This window comes from Lycorma delicatula, chromosome 2 (assembly GCF_047948215.1).
Source record: "Lycorma delicatula isolate Av1 chromosome 2, ASM4794821v1, whole genome shotgun sequence".
Taxonomy (NCBI): domain Eukaryota; kingdom Metazoa; phylum Arthropoda; class Insecta; order Hemiptera; family Fulgoridae; genus Lycorma; species Lycorma delicatula.
The window spans coordinates 33,272,170-33,288,042 of record NC_134456.1 but is presented as its reverse complement, the minus strand read 5'-3'; the positions used below and the strand labels follow the sequence as shown (position 1 = coordinate 33,288,042).

Here is a 15,873-nt window from a genome sequence, read left to right as displayed (position 1 = left end):
TCTTATCTTTTTAATGGTAACTGACGAAATTTTATAATCTCGAACTGTAAAAACTTACTTTGGTGACCTTAACATTTTACAAAATTATTCATAAAATTTTGTTTTCAACAATTCTCTTTTCTTTCAGTTATCTTATTCAAAGAAAAACTCAGTTTTCTTTCACTACTTTTAAAGTTTTTGAATATAATTTATCCAAAAATGTCGAAAAAATTAGTGCGGGTTAAATAATTATTCTACACATCTTCAATTTCGTGATATTTTATAATTATTTCAGTTTGAAAGATTTCTCTAATCTCTATTCATAAAATATTATTTCACTGCGATTTGCCTTCTTTCCTGCCTTGTAATCAACGAACATGGATCCAAAAATATTCATAATCTTTCAGATATTTGATCTCCCTGATCATAGTTTACTTAGGGGACACTATTGAAAATGATACTGTAATTTTTTCTTTCTAGTGTTAATTGTACATTTTTTAAACTCTATATCATATCAAATATATTTTTAATATTATCTATTGCTTTTTTATATAACATATATACATTATAAATATATACATTTTTAGATATATATAAAAGGTATTAGGTCACACGTTTCAAATTAAGTCAAATACTAATTAAAATAAAAATATTTTAACTATTTATTTCTTGGTATTTACTTGTTAAAATTTTAAAGAGGAATAACATGGCATTTTTTTGTCGTAATTGATTGATTTGAATATTCCTGAAGCCTCTCAATATATGTAGGACAATCTTCTGATTGGGGTTTAAATATCACGTAGGGCCACTTTCCAAATGAATTAAAGTTTCAACGCAAACTGAAAATTATATTATGCAAAGTTAAAAAATAATCTATTCAGCTTACACAAAGTCGTTCTTCATGTACTGTATTGAAGTTTGGGGTGTGCAAGAAATAATCATTTTCATAAAATCTAAATGTAAAATTTAACTTATACAAAAACACATTTTACCAGCAGCTTTGTGAAAACATAGATTTTATTCTAATAAAAATGTATATTTCCCAGATTTAAAGAATTAATTTTATCTCATAGTTTTGTAAGAAACTTAATCATTTATATAATAGAAATAAAGGTAACTTTATTTGCAGTGTTTCCTTTTGTAATCTAAGGTCACAAATAATGAATTGTTTGGCCTACCTCAAAGTGATCTGTTTGTATAGGGCTATAGGGCCCTAGAGTATATTAATAAGTTACTGAATCTAATAACAAATGACATTTAGACATTATTACAAGTGATTTGAGCGGTACTAAGTTTCGATAAATCACTGGTTGAATTTGTAAAATAATTTATATTAATTTTTATATCTTCACTAGAATACCATGAAAATTTCTGGATGTTAATTATTCATTAGTTCGGGATTGTTTTTAACGTCTCTGGATATAAAAGTAACTTGAAGTTTTTTCAGTTTGGAAATATATAATTTTTCTTTTAATACTTAATTTTTTATTATTTTTATTGTTTCTATGATGTTACCTTTTTGATCTATGATTGACTGCTTCACCTGCGGCTTTATAGCTGTTGCCAAAAGAAAATTTCATTAGTTATAAGCACATTACTGGATATTTATAATTATTTTGATTACATTGGTAATCTTGTATCTTTGTTATTTGGTTATTTTTGTATGTACCGTAATTAATAAATAAGCTTAAATTCAAAAGATAATGATACTCCTGTTAAAATAGTCTGTATTAGGACATCCTTGAAGTAGCTGCAAGGTACTTCAGTCTCTTGTTAATGTCATGAGTTTACCTGTAGCTTACTACACATGGACTGCCATGCCATCATGCATCGTTAAGTAGAACCGAACAGAAAAACGGTGGTCCCGGTAAATACCAATCGTCAAGGCTATAAACTATCAACCTACCGTTCACGAAGAAAAAGACCAATCATCTGCGCCACTCCGACCCTATTTTGTTAGTATGGAAAGCATGCTGCATTGTATCTGTAGAGATTATTATTTAAATTGTCTTTAATAAACAGAATAATTTTACACGTAATAGTTAATCTATATAAATAAAAGACAATCTTCGTTTTGTATGTGCCATGTTAACTCAAAAACTACTAAACCGATTTCGCTGAAAATTTCACAATTTATTATTACTTGTCCCGGGAGTGTTTACATGTTATATGACCGTATAAAAATTTTTTTTTAACCTCCGGCACCACCGTTAGGTATTGCTTCAGAAAATGAGATGAATAACAATTTTTGCTGCGTGTGAAAATGCCATGCCAGACCGGGATTCGAAACCCACCGGGTTAGTCTAGTGGTTAACGCGTCTTCCCAAATCAGATGATTTGGAAGTCGAGAGTTACAGCGTTCAAGTCCTAGTAAAGCCGGTTATTTTTACAACGATTTGAATACTAGATCGTGGATACCGGTGTTCTTTGGTGGTTGGGTTTCAATTAACCACACATCTCAGGAATGGTCGAATTGAGAATGTACAAGACTACACTTCATTTACATTCATACATATCATCCTCTCATTCATCCTCTGAAGAATTATCTAAACGGTAGTTACCGGAGGCCGGAGGTAGTTACCGGAGGTAACAGGAAAAAAGAAAGAAAAGACCGGGATTCGAACCCGGGACCTTCGTATGAAAGGCCGAGACGCTACCACTCGCGCCACGGAGGCCGGAATATTGAATATTCCAAAACATAGACATCACTTAATAACTATCTGAGGAAGTCGATATTGACATGACAACGATCAATATAGACAATGACAATCGATATAGATGATATCTCTCGATATATACAATGACATTAAATTTAGTAAACGAAGTTTTAGGTTATTTATACGGTTTTTTTATGATTTATATACTATTGACATTGGTGAGTTTTGAACTGCAGTAAACATTCCGGGGGTCATAAGAAGAAAGAAAGAAGGTTAATAATGAATTAATATTGTACAATTTATTTTTTTCGTAATATTGTCCGTTTCATTGTTTTCGTCAGTTACAGAAAAATAAAAAAAATAAATAATTAAATATTTATATTTATATAGAAGATAAAACTATTATCTTTATATAAACTTTTATATCCCAGAACATCACAGTGTTTTTGATTTATTTCATTTAAATAAATAAATTCTGAATTGATATTGTACAATTTATAGTATTTTCGTAATATAATTTATCAAATATAATACAAAATTTATTTAATTCATACACCAAAATTTAGCAATAAATTTTGTCGGTCCACTTGTTTTTATACTAGTTTTAATACTTAGTTACTGATAGTTATACTATTAGTTTTAATACTTAACACGTACAGTTGTATTGATTGAACTGAAAATCGGAAACTCCTGTTGACAACAGAGTTCTTGTACAAAAACTGAAATCTTCATCTTAAGTTTAACAATCAAGCATACGTAATTAGTAATTTATCTATATAAGTTAATTAAGAAATTATCTAAATATTCAGAATTTATTTAAGTAGCAGAATGTGGGAATAAACAAATTTCTTTAGGGAAATATGTTAAAGCCTGATTATTATAAAATTACTATATGTCTTGTTTTCTTGCCTATCTACATGCACCATTTTTATTTACTATACACTCATTTTTCCATAAATAATATCAAACAGCAAGAAATAACGAAATATTCTCAAAAATTGATACACGTAATTTAATTTTGTTTAAAATAAATGGCTAGTTAAAATACAGGATTTTTCATTTTTATCCCTTTTCTCTTTTTTCATTTTTATGTTTTTTATTTTGTTTATCTTTCGTTTTATTTTATTTTTATAAAAATGTTGATTTTCTTTTATATTAAAAATATCAATCAATCAGTATTTTACATAATCGTTCACTTTTCTAATTAAAACAAATCCATAGAGCATTAGATATTAGTTGAGATTGTAAAAATGTATTTTATAAGGTGTCATTTACTTAAAAAAAAAATATATATATATATAAAGCACATTTTTCAGTCAAAAATAAAATCTTTAAAGTCTTCTCGAGTTATTTATTGTTAAAAAAAGTAGAATATCGTGAACTACTGACAGATTGTTTGTACACATAAATTCATTTCAGGAAGAACGTTTTGGCTGGATAATAATGTTAAAAGAAAGTGGTGATATTGTTGCTATCAAGACCAGGCCAGTGACACATATCGAAACAGAATCTTTGCCTTCCCCTCTCTTACTTCAGCTTCACTCTTCTTCACCAACACCTCCTCCTCCTCCATCAAGCCATGACCTTAACTAAAAATAGAATTTAAGCTTTAGCCCAAATTAAATTTCCTGTTGGTAGAGATTAAAAAAAAAATGACTGATTCGGTTTGAATGCATTATTGCTACCTAACTAATCGTTTTTCCAATAATTTATTATAAAACTAAAAATTAAACTATTTATCAGTTAATTCTCATATTTATTAACGTTAAATTTTATTTCATTTTCAAACATAGTATCGTGAAAAAAATATTTTTTTTTTATATTTAAAAAAATTTATTTCAGTAATTTTTAATTAAGAATAAACAGACATCTTTCGAATTTAATTTAATTTTATTTTACTACATTATAAATAAATATTAAACTACTTTTATTAAAGAGACGGAAATGTGTTTTTAATCACGTTAAGTAAAACTTTGTCATTCAGGATTAAAAAATTTTTAAATTATTTATAAATATAGCTTATTCGTATTACTTTTAGCAATCGTTAAAAAGTTCAACTCTTATTCTTACAAATACAGTACCTTCAATATAATTCGGCTTTCAGTTACAGTTTTTTTTTAGGCTCTAGAACCATCGTTAATTAAGTTAACAGATAAAAGAGTGGTGATTCGCACATGAAAAGAATAAATTTAAGTAAGATTAAGAAGAAATAAATTAGTAATAACCATTCATTGACCTTACATGCTGCTGATATCTTGTAATAATTTGAGTTTGAAAGTGCGTCAGAGAGAAAAAAAAATCTCATCTGTTGGTTACTATTTTAACTCGCGTAGCTTAATTTAATATACAATAAGATCTTGGTTTGATTCTAAGAATTGAGCTTAGCGTAGTTCCATCTTCAATTTCGATAATTTCTCATGAACTATATCTTTAGTCAGAATCCTAACGTAATTTCTTTGTAAATTCAAAATATTTTTTCCATAAAATAAATAAATTTAATTATTTATTGTACACGTATCTTTTTTATATTTTTAAATCGCAGTGATCAATTCTATGATATTAAAATTTATTATCTCACTCGGCTAATGATAATTCTATTTAAATAATGTTATTTGATGTGTATTTCTTTGTTTACCATTTACCTTTCACGTGTTAAATTTATTGTGTTCATTTTAAAATGAAAAAAACTTTTATAATTTTTTTTGCTGTGATTATGTATAAGTATCTTAACTGACTCTTCAAGTGGTTCTCATGTCCCTAGATTTAGTGGTCCCAAGTTATTGCAGTTCCACAATAACTTGGAACCACTAAGTATAAGTGTACTTGGGATCATTAGATATAAGAAAATGTTAAAAGTACGTATCAAATCTGTAGATTTTTAAACTCATAAATCAGTATGACTGTAGAAAATAAATATCTCTAAAAAAAAAAGGATCAAGCTAAAGTAAAAAATTAATAAATTAACTGAATTTTTGAACACTGTAATATATAACATATTTATACATCGTTAATTAAAATAAATGTATAGGTTTTAATAAAACATTAAGTAGTTCCTTATACTCCTTTAATGAAATCTTTATTTTTGCAAAACACAAAAAATAATAAAAATTTAAAAAAACACGACTGCCAAAAAAAAAATACATTGCTGACAAACATTGCTCTTTAACATAGGATAATGAAGTACGTGAAAGTGACAGTTTTGTATATAGTATACTACTTTCAAATTTTTTAAATTTATTTAAATAATATATATTCATAATTATATAGCCTGTGACACTTCCGATAAAGTAAGGATTCCAATGCGGGGTCATAAATTTAAATCGGTTCAGCCGTTGAACTCCTACGGTGGAACAAACAAATATACATACATACATACACCTTAAATATAACACACTCCTTTATGAGCGATCGTGTAAAAGTTTCTGATTTATCGTTATTAAAAAAAGATTCGTTAATATATTTTTAAATGAAAGGAAATTATATTAAGACTAATAATTTATTAAAATATAATTTTTACCAGATGTATGAAAACAGCTGATTTCTGTTGTCAGATAGTTCAGCGGTCCCTTTCCACCCACAGATAGTAAATTGGTCTTTATTACCGTATTATAAACGGCTGATGACGAAAGTAACAGTTCTGTTCCATTTAACTTACGTAAGACCTAGATTCGCTTTAAAATGTAGTTCCAGAGCGTTAACTAAATCGAAATGTTAAAAACCTCTTAACAGAATAACTCTTTACAGAATTTTATTTGTAAATAATTCTTTGGTGATATATGTGTGTGTACATACAATGGTGATTCATAAATAAATCATATATTATAAAAATTGATGATCATGTGATTAAACGAAATGAGAGAGGTTTAAGTTTATTTACTACACTACACTCTGTTTAAAGTTAAGACTGATATGGTCGTTTCTACCGAGTCAAAACAAATTTAAATTTGTTTTTTTTTTATAACTAGTGAGTAATATTTATATAATAAAGATAATAATAAATCACTTCAACATATATGATTTTCACCATCATATATCTTCAGTTAGTTTTTCATCGTTCATCACAGTCAATGGTGTAATTTCCATACGTTGCTGGTTTACTGTTATTTACACCAATAACTTCTATCTTACATACATTTTGTACCCCGTAAAGATATAATTATAAATATTAATCGGAGTCTGATTAAACAGTCGACTCATAGACAAAAAACTGTCATATTTTAAATAATATTATTATTTAATATTGTTTTGATATTAAATCAAACATACTTTTTCATATATTTTAATCCGTAAGATGAGATGGATGAAATTGCAGGTGAAAAATTCGAGATCTTGACGGGAATCAAATCTGAGACCATCTGTTGTAGAAACTTGTTAATTTCCTTTTTATTTATCTTAACTTCGTTTATTTAGAAATGGAACATTATGTTACATATTTATAATAACGGAATTTGATAATGTAGTAATAAAAAAATAAAAATAAAAATCAGTTACAACTTATAATAATTTGAGGGAATAAAAATAAACTATGATAATTTTACACTTTGATTAATAATTGTAGAACTAGGATTGCAACAACTTAAATTTTTACATTTAGACTCGAAGTTTTAGAATTACAATTTATAGAAATGTTTGATTGTTTTAAAATAGAGTTGTTTGAGCTCTACCAATTTATCAGAAAATTTTATATTACATGTTACGGTGGACAAAGAAGGTCTACGTTTGGTCGTTAGAGCCGCCTTATGATAATATATGATGTATCTATATTTGACAATCAAATTTTCCCATTTCACAGATTATATTAATAAATTAATTAGATTTATCTTTATTACTGCATTGGGAAAGTTGCTGTGCACTGAAATTATGGAAGTGTAAGGACGAAACTTTCTTAATTATTATTTTGTATTATTTTTTTCATTATTTTATAGAAACGGATGTTGCAATAACTGGAATAGTTTATAAATGTGTTGAAAATGACTTCCTCCAACTTCAATACAACACTGCACACATTTCAATTTGTTTTCAAATCACTTCATTCAGCTTATATACTCGTATATATGCCATTATTGCGGTTTCTAGTTCGTCAATCGTGCGTGCAACAAGCAGTTGCGATATACTGCTTGTTTTGCTGCCCCCCCATAGAAAATAATCTGGGGGATCAGATTGGGCGATCGTGTAGGTCACAAACCCCTCAAAATGATTCGTTCACCAAACCCATTGAGTAAAAAAGTCATTAACCGGTTAACTCTATACGCTGTCGCGCCATCTTTTTCGAACCAACCGTGATTGAGTTCTACTACTGTTAACTGACGAGTGAAATTTGTTAAAGCAGCAAAATTACGATCACTATTAACTGTATTTTCAAAAAAAAATTGGACCCACATTGCCCGTTCTACTCACACCGACACAGACGCCAATTTTTGCTTCATGTAAAGATTGTCCGTGTAATTCATGGGGGTTAGTTGTTGACCATAGTCGTATTTCTTGTGAATTAATATACTCTCCTAGATGAAACTATACTTCATCTGTAAAAAAACGTAATGTCGGAATACCTAAGAAATTTTGGTCAATAAAACGTTAAGCCCTTGGCAACGATTTAGTCTTTTGGCATAATCTGTAGGTTTCAGTTTTTGAACACGTATTACTTTGTGAGGGAAAAATTTCAGTTCTTTAGTTACAACCTTATGTGCGGTAGAAAGTTCGATAACTTGCTGCTGTACTTACGTTTGTATTAACTTTGATGGACTTTCGGCCATAGCGTCCGAAATATCAAGACGCTTCTGATCGTTTAGTTTAGATTATCATCCAATTCAATCAGCGTCTTCAACAGAGCCTGTTGCCGGACATTTTTCAATAAGAATTTGAACTGCATTGCACTGAGGAATGTTTGGAAACTTAAGAGAAAACTTGTGCTTAAAAACCAGTATACTTGCCACCTTCACGAAAAACGTTTTTAACAAGATAAATGCGTTCCTCTACCGAAAGAACCACTAAGTTCCTCGCAAATATTGATTCCGATAAACGAAACGAAGCAAGTTCAATCAGAACTCAACAATTTAGCCTTGCTTTATTATTGAGTAACAACCAAAGAAACCAAAGGGCAACCAACCTAATGCCGAAAGAACAGAATGCATCACATAACTCAAAAGTATACTGCACAGTGACTTTCCGAACGCACTGTAGTACTGCTTTATGTAAATGATATTTATATAACATTATGTAAGTCATATTTTATGCCAAATATGTATCTAAAACATGTATTCTCTCTTCTCTGATGCTTTATAAACTGGATTGAATTGATATGACGTGCTTCTGCTGCTTATCAACAATCCTAAGAGAGAAAGAGAAGAATAGAAATATGATTTTAGTTTACCTCCAGAAAAAAAGTAAAGAAAAATAATATATATATACACACACACAAAACACATTCTGTGTGTGTAATGTAAATAATATTTACATAATATGCAAATAATATTTTAAGTTAAATATGTATCTAAAACATGTATTCTCTCCTCTCTGATGCTTTATAAACTGGATTGAATTGATATCACGTTGTGCTTCTGCTGCTTATCAACAACCCTAAGAGAGAAAGAAAAGAATAGAAACATGATTTTATATTATCTTCATAAAAAAATGTAAAGAAAAAAATATATATATACACATACACATTATATAGCTTAATAACAAAACACACACACACATTCTCTCTCTCTCTCTCTCTGTGCGTGTGTGTGTGTGTGTGTGAGAGAGAGAGAGAGAGAGAGTGAGTGAGAGATTTATGGGGGGAAAAGAGATTTTATTTAATCAACGTAAAATATGGCCTTCAATATTTTGTTCATGAAATTGTGATTTTATTAACAACTTTTCAAAATTAACATTTTTTTCGTTATTTTTAATATGTTTTATCTGTTTTAATATCTTATAGGAATACTCGATTGTCTATCTATCAGTTTGTCTATTTCACAGAAATATATTTACGAGTACACCACTCACTTAAAAATTTGAAATTTAGATTGATACAACAATTATTAATGCACTTAATAAGAAACTATTACTATTCGATCATCTTCAATTTTCATAAATATGTAATTTAATTTTCTATAAATTTAATGTCAGATGAATGTTTAATTTGGAAATTTCGAATATATTATTTAAGTGACTATTTATAATCTCTAGGCTGTTAAAATTAAAAATATTTCCCACAGTAATTAACTTTTTTTACTTTTAACTTACTGATGAGTATTACCTCATTTTAAACGGAAACTAAATACCTATTAAAATTATTGATAAACTATATGCATATTACAAGTTTATTACACATAATTATTAGGATTATAAATATAAAACTAAATAAATATTATCCTGTAATAAACTTTTCAAAAACCACTTATTTAAAATTTTGTTTAACTTCCTGGAAATACCTTCATTAAATTATATTCCAAAGTGTTGCATAGTTTTTTCATCAACGGGATTTCACATCGTGTTGTTAGTAATCCTCGTTTTTATATTAGGAAACCGGTTTAAAAATAGATTAAATTTTAGGTATTTGATCCATATTTGTGTTTATTATATAGGTATAGTTTAAAATTGGTTAGACGTCATCAAAATTTAACATAGGCAGCTATATAATTCTGTAAAAAATAATCGTATTCTTTTACAAACGGTAAATAGAAATTTCATTAAGAAAACATTAAGGGCATAACTTATTTTATTTTTGCAAAATTGTTTATTTTTTATTTACCATCCAAATATGTAAATCGTATTAGCTTTTAGATTTATTTTTTCGTTTCATCTTGAAAATTTTACAATTTACTTTGATTATTATGTAATTCATCTGATATAATATAGTCACTATAGTAAACCCTAGTTCCTGATAAGCTTATATAAGCTGTAATACAAACATAATATTTCCAGTCTTATGAACGATTAAAAAACCTTCGTAAAACGTTAAGATACTTATTTAAATTAAGGTGTCTCGTATAATTTATTGATTTGATTTGTAAAATTTATTTGCTTTTTTTATTTTTTGTTTTCTTCGTATGCGACGTGGACTAGACTTGTTCATTGATCAGCTTTTCTAGAACTCAGTTTTACTGGTTATTTTTATTACAATAATGGCATCAGATTTTTGACTTCCCTGATGAGATTCTTCAAACAAGTTTGAACTTATTTATAAAATAAACAGTATACTAATGAAATTTATCAAGAAAAAAACTGGAAAAACTATCCTGATATAATTACCCGCTGAATCGGTAAAATATTGATTCTTGTTTGAAATAAATAAATCTCTTTTTTTATATATTTACAGCATTAGATTTATTTGGAAATATTCCTACTTGCAGTAATATTTTGAATGACTATTTCATTAAATGATTGAACAGATTAGAAAAAAAGAGTTTAAAGGTACTCTCTTTTTCTAATAAAAAACTTTTTTCTTTTTTACTGTAACCAGACAAACAAAAGCCTACAATTCATGATCACTTTATTAGACAACTCTAATATCTGACTTTTTTTTTTACTTCCAGCGGGAGTGCATTTGAAGGCCAATGGCAAAACGGCAAACGACATGGACTGGGGGTGGAGACACGTGGTCGATGGTTATACCGGGGAGAATGGACACAAGGATTCAAGGGTCGGTATGGCGTGCGTCAGTCTTCCACCTCCAATGCCAAATACGAGGGCACGTGGGCAAATGGATTACAAGACGGCTACGGTTCGGAAACCTACGCCGACGGAGGTGAGTTTTTAATTTATGAATTTAATTTCTGCATTTTTTGTAAGTTATTTAAATTGTAGTCTAAACTTCTAACGCTATAATTAAATTTTGTCATATTTATTACTCATATCTAATTACATAAACCCACTACCTAAATGCATCCTTAATATATTCTATATTTTATAAATGAAATTCTTATTTACTTAACTTTCAACATTTTACATTCTTTTAAATTAGTGTTAAATTACTTATATCCGCAATTAGGTTGGAAAAATAACATAAATAATGAAATTTCTAATTTTTGTTTCATGCATACTTCGTTTTTACGCTGAAAGAAATATATAAGAATTTTCATATTACCGAATAAATATTATAATAGTATGGTAAATTTCAAACCGATTTAGGAATAAAATTCATAATCATATAAGATGTCATTAATCTGTTGTCTAGGTGACAAGGTACCTCAGTACATTTTTAGTGAAAAATATTATGTTTTATATATTTGTACAAACTAAAAGAAAAAAAATATATATATTTTTTTTTAAATTCGATATTTAAAATTGATTAAATTTTATGCTTCAAAATTTTTGTCATCATTCAAGTTATATAAATTTTCAATGATATCAACCGATTTAGAAATGCTGAGGAAAATAACACGTACAGTTACGTAGAGTAGTACAGAAAAATAAATTGCTTATTTTAATTTATTTCTTCTCTAATAATCGCAAAAAGAAAGTGATTTATTAATAAAAACTGTAACATCAGGAATAAGGAAGTAACAATAAAAGTTAACCAGCACCAGTTATTTTGTTAGCCTTAGTTATCTACCATAGATGTTATCTACCTTAATTATATTTCTTTTTCTAATTTTATTTCCAAAATTATTTTTATTCAAATTTAATTTAATCCTAAAATTGTTAAATCGAATTTCTAAATTTAGCTTGTATTAATGAAATAATGAAAATTAAACATCTAGATAAATTAAATTATCTTTCAAGTTGACAGAAATAAAAAGATAATCTTAAGAAGGTATAATACACAGTATAGATAACCTGACCAACAGCAACTCGATAAAATACAATAAATCACTCTAGTTTCCAGGGTAACGTATTGTTGTGATGTAATGCAAATAAGAGGATTGTTATGACGTCATTTGTTGGCATGACTTCAGCCATATCTTGCATAAAATTTATGAAAAGTGAAGAGCAAAATGATCAAATATATATATATATTTTTTTTTCTTCATTTGTTACTTAATTCAACGATATTCACATTTATGTAATCTTACATTAAAGAAAAAAAATTGTATGATATTTAACGATTATCCTGTAAAATTTTAATTTGCATGGATTACATGACAAGTCATATAGATACATCGATGATCTGTTAGAAATTTTCAGTATAGTTTTCACTTTCCTAATTTTGATTTATCGCTGATATATATACACACGTACGATATATATACACTCACGTTCTTAAATAGAGCTATCAGTTTATCAACAGGTCTTTAAGTGATCCTAAAATAATGAAGTCCTGATAATACATTCCAAACAACTTCAGCATTATCTCTTGTGCTAATATAGACAAAGGGATCTTCTTTAAAATGTAAAATGCATGATCTGCAATAAAAATGCGACTCATTATATTCTGAATCCAAATAATTTCACAATCTTTTTTACAAGAACCGTCTGATAAATCTAGATATTGATTTTTTTAAAGGTTCAATCTTTCACGATTTCTTCTTTTGTACAATGTAGCATTTTTCTCCAATTAGTTCATTCTTAACATGTTCTTTGGGAAATAAACCATCTAATAAACGTTTTTTTTAGATTTATAATACCATAGCATAATTATCATTGGTTGTTTTAGCTTGCTAAGTAGAGTGCTTCAGGATGAGGTATTTAAGAAGCCGTCTATTATATACGTAATTTCACATCCTCAACATCTTTTCCATCTTAGCTGCATAATCTTGATTAGTTGAGGTAGGTCAGTTTTTAATGAATCTCTGAATTACTGCAACGTAATAGTCTCTAGATTACATTACAGAAAACGTTTATATACTGATATAACACGAAATTCCCCCGGGGCTTTCATAATAAATTTTACTTGTGAAAATAATCGAAAAAGTACATATAAACATATGTCCTAAAATGTTTCGTTTGTGAATTACGAATTGTAATATTTATTTCAGATTTCAGCTACTCAAAGTCATAATGAAATTTTTAGGATCTTAATTAAGGATCAGAATTAGTGATTTCTTAAGGATTTTAACCTGAAAAATCGAATAATATAGATCTCAGAACATTATCTGCAGTAGTTTTCCAGAAATCTGGTGTGAAAACCAATAAATTTAGGTAAGAAACCTGGTTTCTTTATGTTTGGCGTACAATAACTTTCTTAAATGGGTAATAAATACGTAAAAATTTTAAACAATACTTGTAGAAAATTTAATTCTGAACGAAATAGAATAAGATAAGTTAAATAAAACAAAGCAGAATAAAAAAAAGAAAATACAGAACACTAGTACACTAAAGTGCATTATACTCGTACGTATCAGTTTATAATATATGTTAAAAAATGAGCCCGCCATTTTCAACACATTTCTTGGCATGCTTCTGCACTTCTTTTATTGCTCTATTTAGTTCTTCATGGCTGTCCTTAAGTTGCCCAGCTGCATCCATAATGCAATTAGTTAATTCCTCAAGATAATGTATTTTTGTATATATACATTATTTTTCATCCATTTCCAGACGCAAAGGTATTAAAGGTGTTAGATTAAGCAATCTTGGTGACCAGAAATGTGACCTCCACGACCGTTCTATTTCTCAGGGAAATTATGATTTAAGTGAGTGGAAACTGCACAAGAGAATTGGGGAGGCGTGTACTGGAAATATACTTTGCGTTTCAGTGCTAAAAGAACATCTTTAAGCAGTTGCGGCAAATCTTTTTGAACAAAGTGCACGTAAACCTCATTATTTAAGCGGCGAGGTAATATGAACGATTCAGACTGCTGATTGTGAAGAAGGTCTCACCGTACATTGACGCTAAATCGGTGTTGAAAATTGCCTTCCACCGTTTCATGAGGATTTAGTTTCCCTCATGTACGCTCATTGAGTAAGTTATTGACTCCATCTCGAGTGAAATTTGCCTCGTCGGTTAAAAAAACTGTTCTAGTGTTTTCCATTTGTATTTCACAAGCGAGTGGACCGTCTCCTGGGTGTAGATGATGAACTGGCTGTTTGAATAAACTTGTTTTGTGTAAATGTACTCCACACCATCGAATGCGAAAGTCTTCTTTGAAAGATTTCGTCTACTGACACCTGGATTGCGTTGAACTGCATCAATAATAATTTCATCAATACCAACATCGTGTTGGACACATAGTTCGTAGCTGGTACGAATACTATGTAGTGAACCTGTTTCCCGAAGATTAAAGGTTCAATCTTCAATGATTCCTTCGATTTCTGCGATTCGGAAAATGTATTTCATATTGTGTTGTAGTAGCTGTAGCATTACCATTATATACAACTCAAAATGAATACCATATCGGCGTCTCCTCTGTTGTAGTACTGCATAGTTGCAAACCGATCACGTTCAAACTGAAATTCATAAAAAAAAAACCTTCGCTAACGACAACACAGTTCACAGAAGCCTACATACTTAATAGATTTTACAGAATGATTTAAACACTAATATAATATTGCGCATTGTTGATCTGCTGTTGTTATTTTATTGCCATCTTTGAATTAATGATTTTTAAAATAATTTATTTTATCTCTGTCATTAACAAAATAATTATTATCTAAATAATTTTTATTTTATAATTGTGTAATTTCCAGTTTTTTATTAATTTTATAACAGTAAATTTAGTTTTTACATATTTTTCACTTCAAGAAAAAATTTGGTTTTTGTTTACATTGTTTACATTAATTAAGTACTTTTCTGACAAATGTAGTAATGTACTGAAATAAAATTTCAGAGCAAAAATAAAATTCGAATTATTCTAACTTTTCTGTATTATATTCAATTTATTTTATACTATTTTGTTCAGAATTAAATTCTCTACAAATTTTATTTAAAGATTTTATGTGTTTATTACTCACTTAAAACCTTATTAAACGTCAAACATAAAAAATACGGGTTTTACCCCAATTTATGTGTCTTCACCCCAGATTTCTCAAAAACTAGCAGATACGATTCTGAGACCTATTTTATTCGATTTTTCAAGTCAAAAACTATAAGAAATCACTAACTTGTTCCTTAATTAACATCTTTAAAATAACAGTACGATCTAATTTTACCGGGGTAGCTGAAATCCAAGCGAAATCTTTCACTAGCCGTAACTCGTAAAAGAAGCCTTTTAGAACATAACGTTGTTAGAACTTTTTCCAATATTTTCACGAGTAGAATACATTATGAAAGTCCCGGCAGAACTTCGTGATACACCCTTATATACATACACACATATATATATATATATATATATATTTTTTTTTGAATTAATCTTGTGATTCACCCATCCAT

General features: G+C 28.4%; 1 protein-coding gene across 3 annotated transcripts in view; it reads left to right on the top strand.

The window, feature by feature from the left end:
- The window catches only part of jp (junctophilin), a 367,551-nt gene that overhangs the window by 133,144 nt on the left and 218,534 nt on the right, over positions 1–15,873 (top strand). For all 3 annotated transcript variants that reach the window (XR_012755451.1, XM_075358619.1, XM_075358620.1), the window contains exon 2: positions 11,159–11,370. Coding sequence is in view for 2 of the 3 variants with exons in the window: in XM_075358619.1 (XP_075214734.1) it covers positions 11,159–11,370 (212 nt within the window). In the remaining variant the exon portion in view is untranslated. The remainder of the gene's footprint in view (positions 1–11,158; positions 11,371–15,873) is intronic.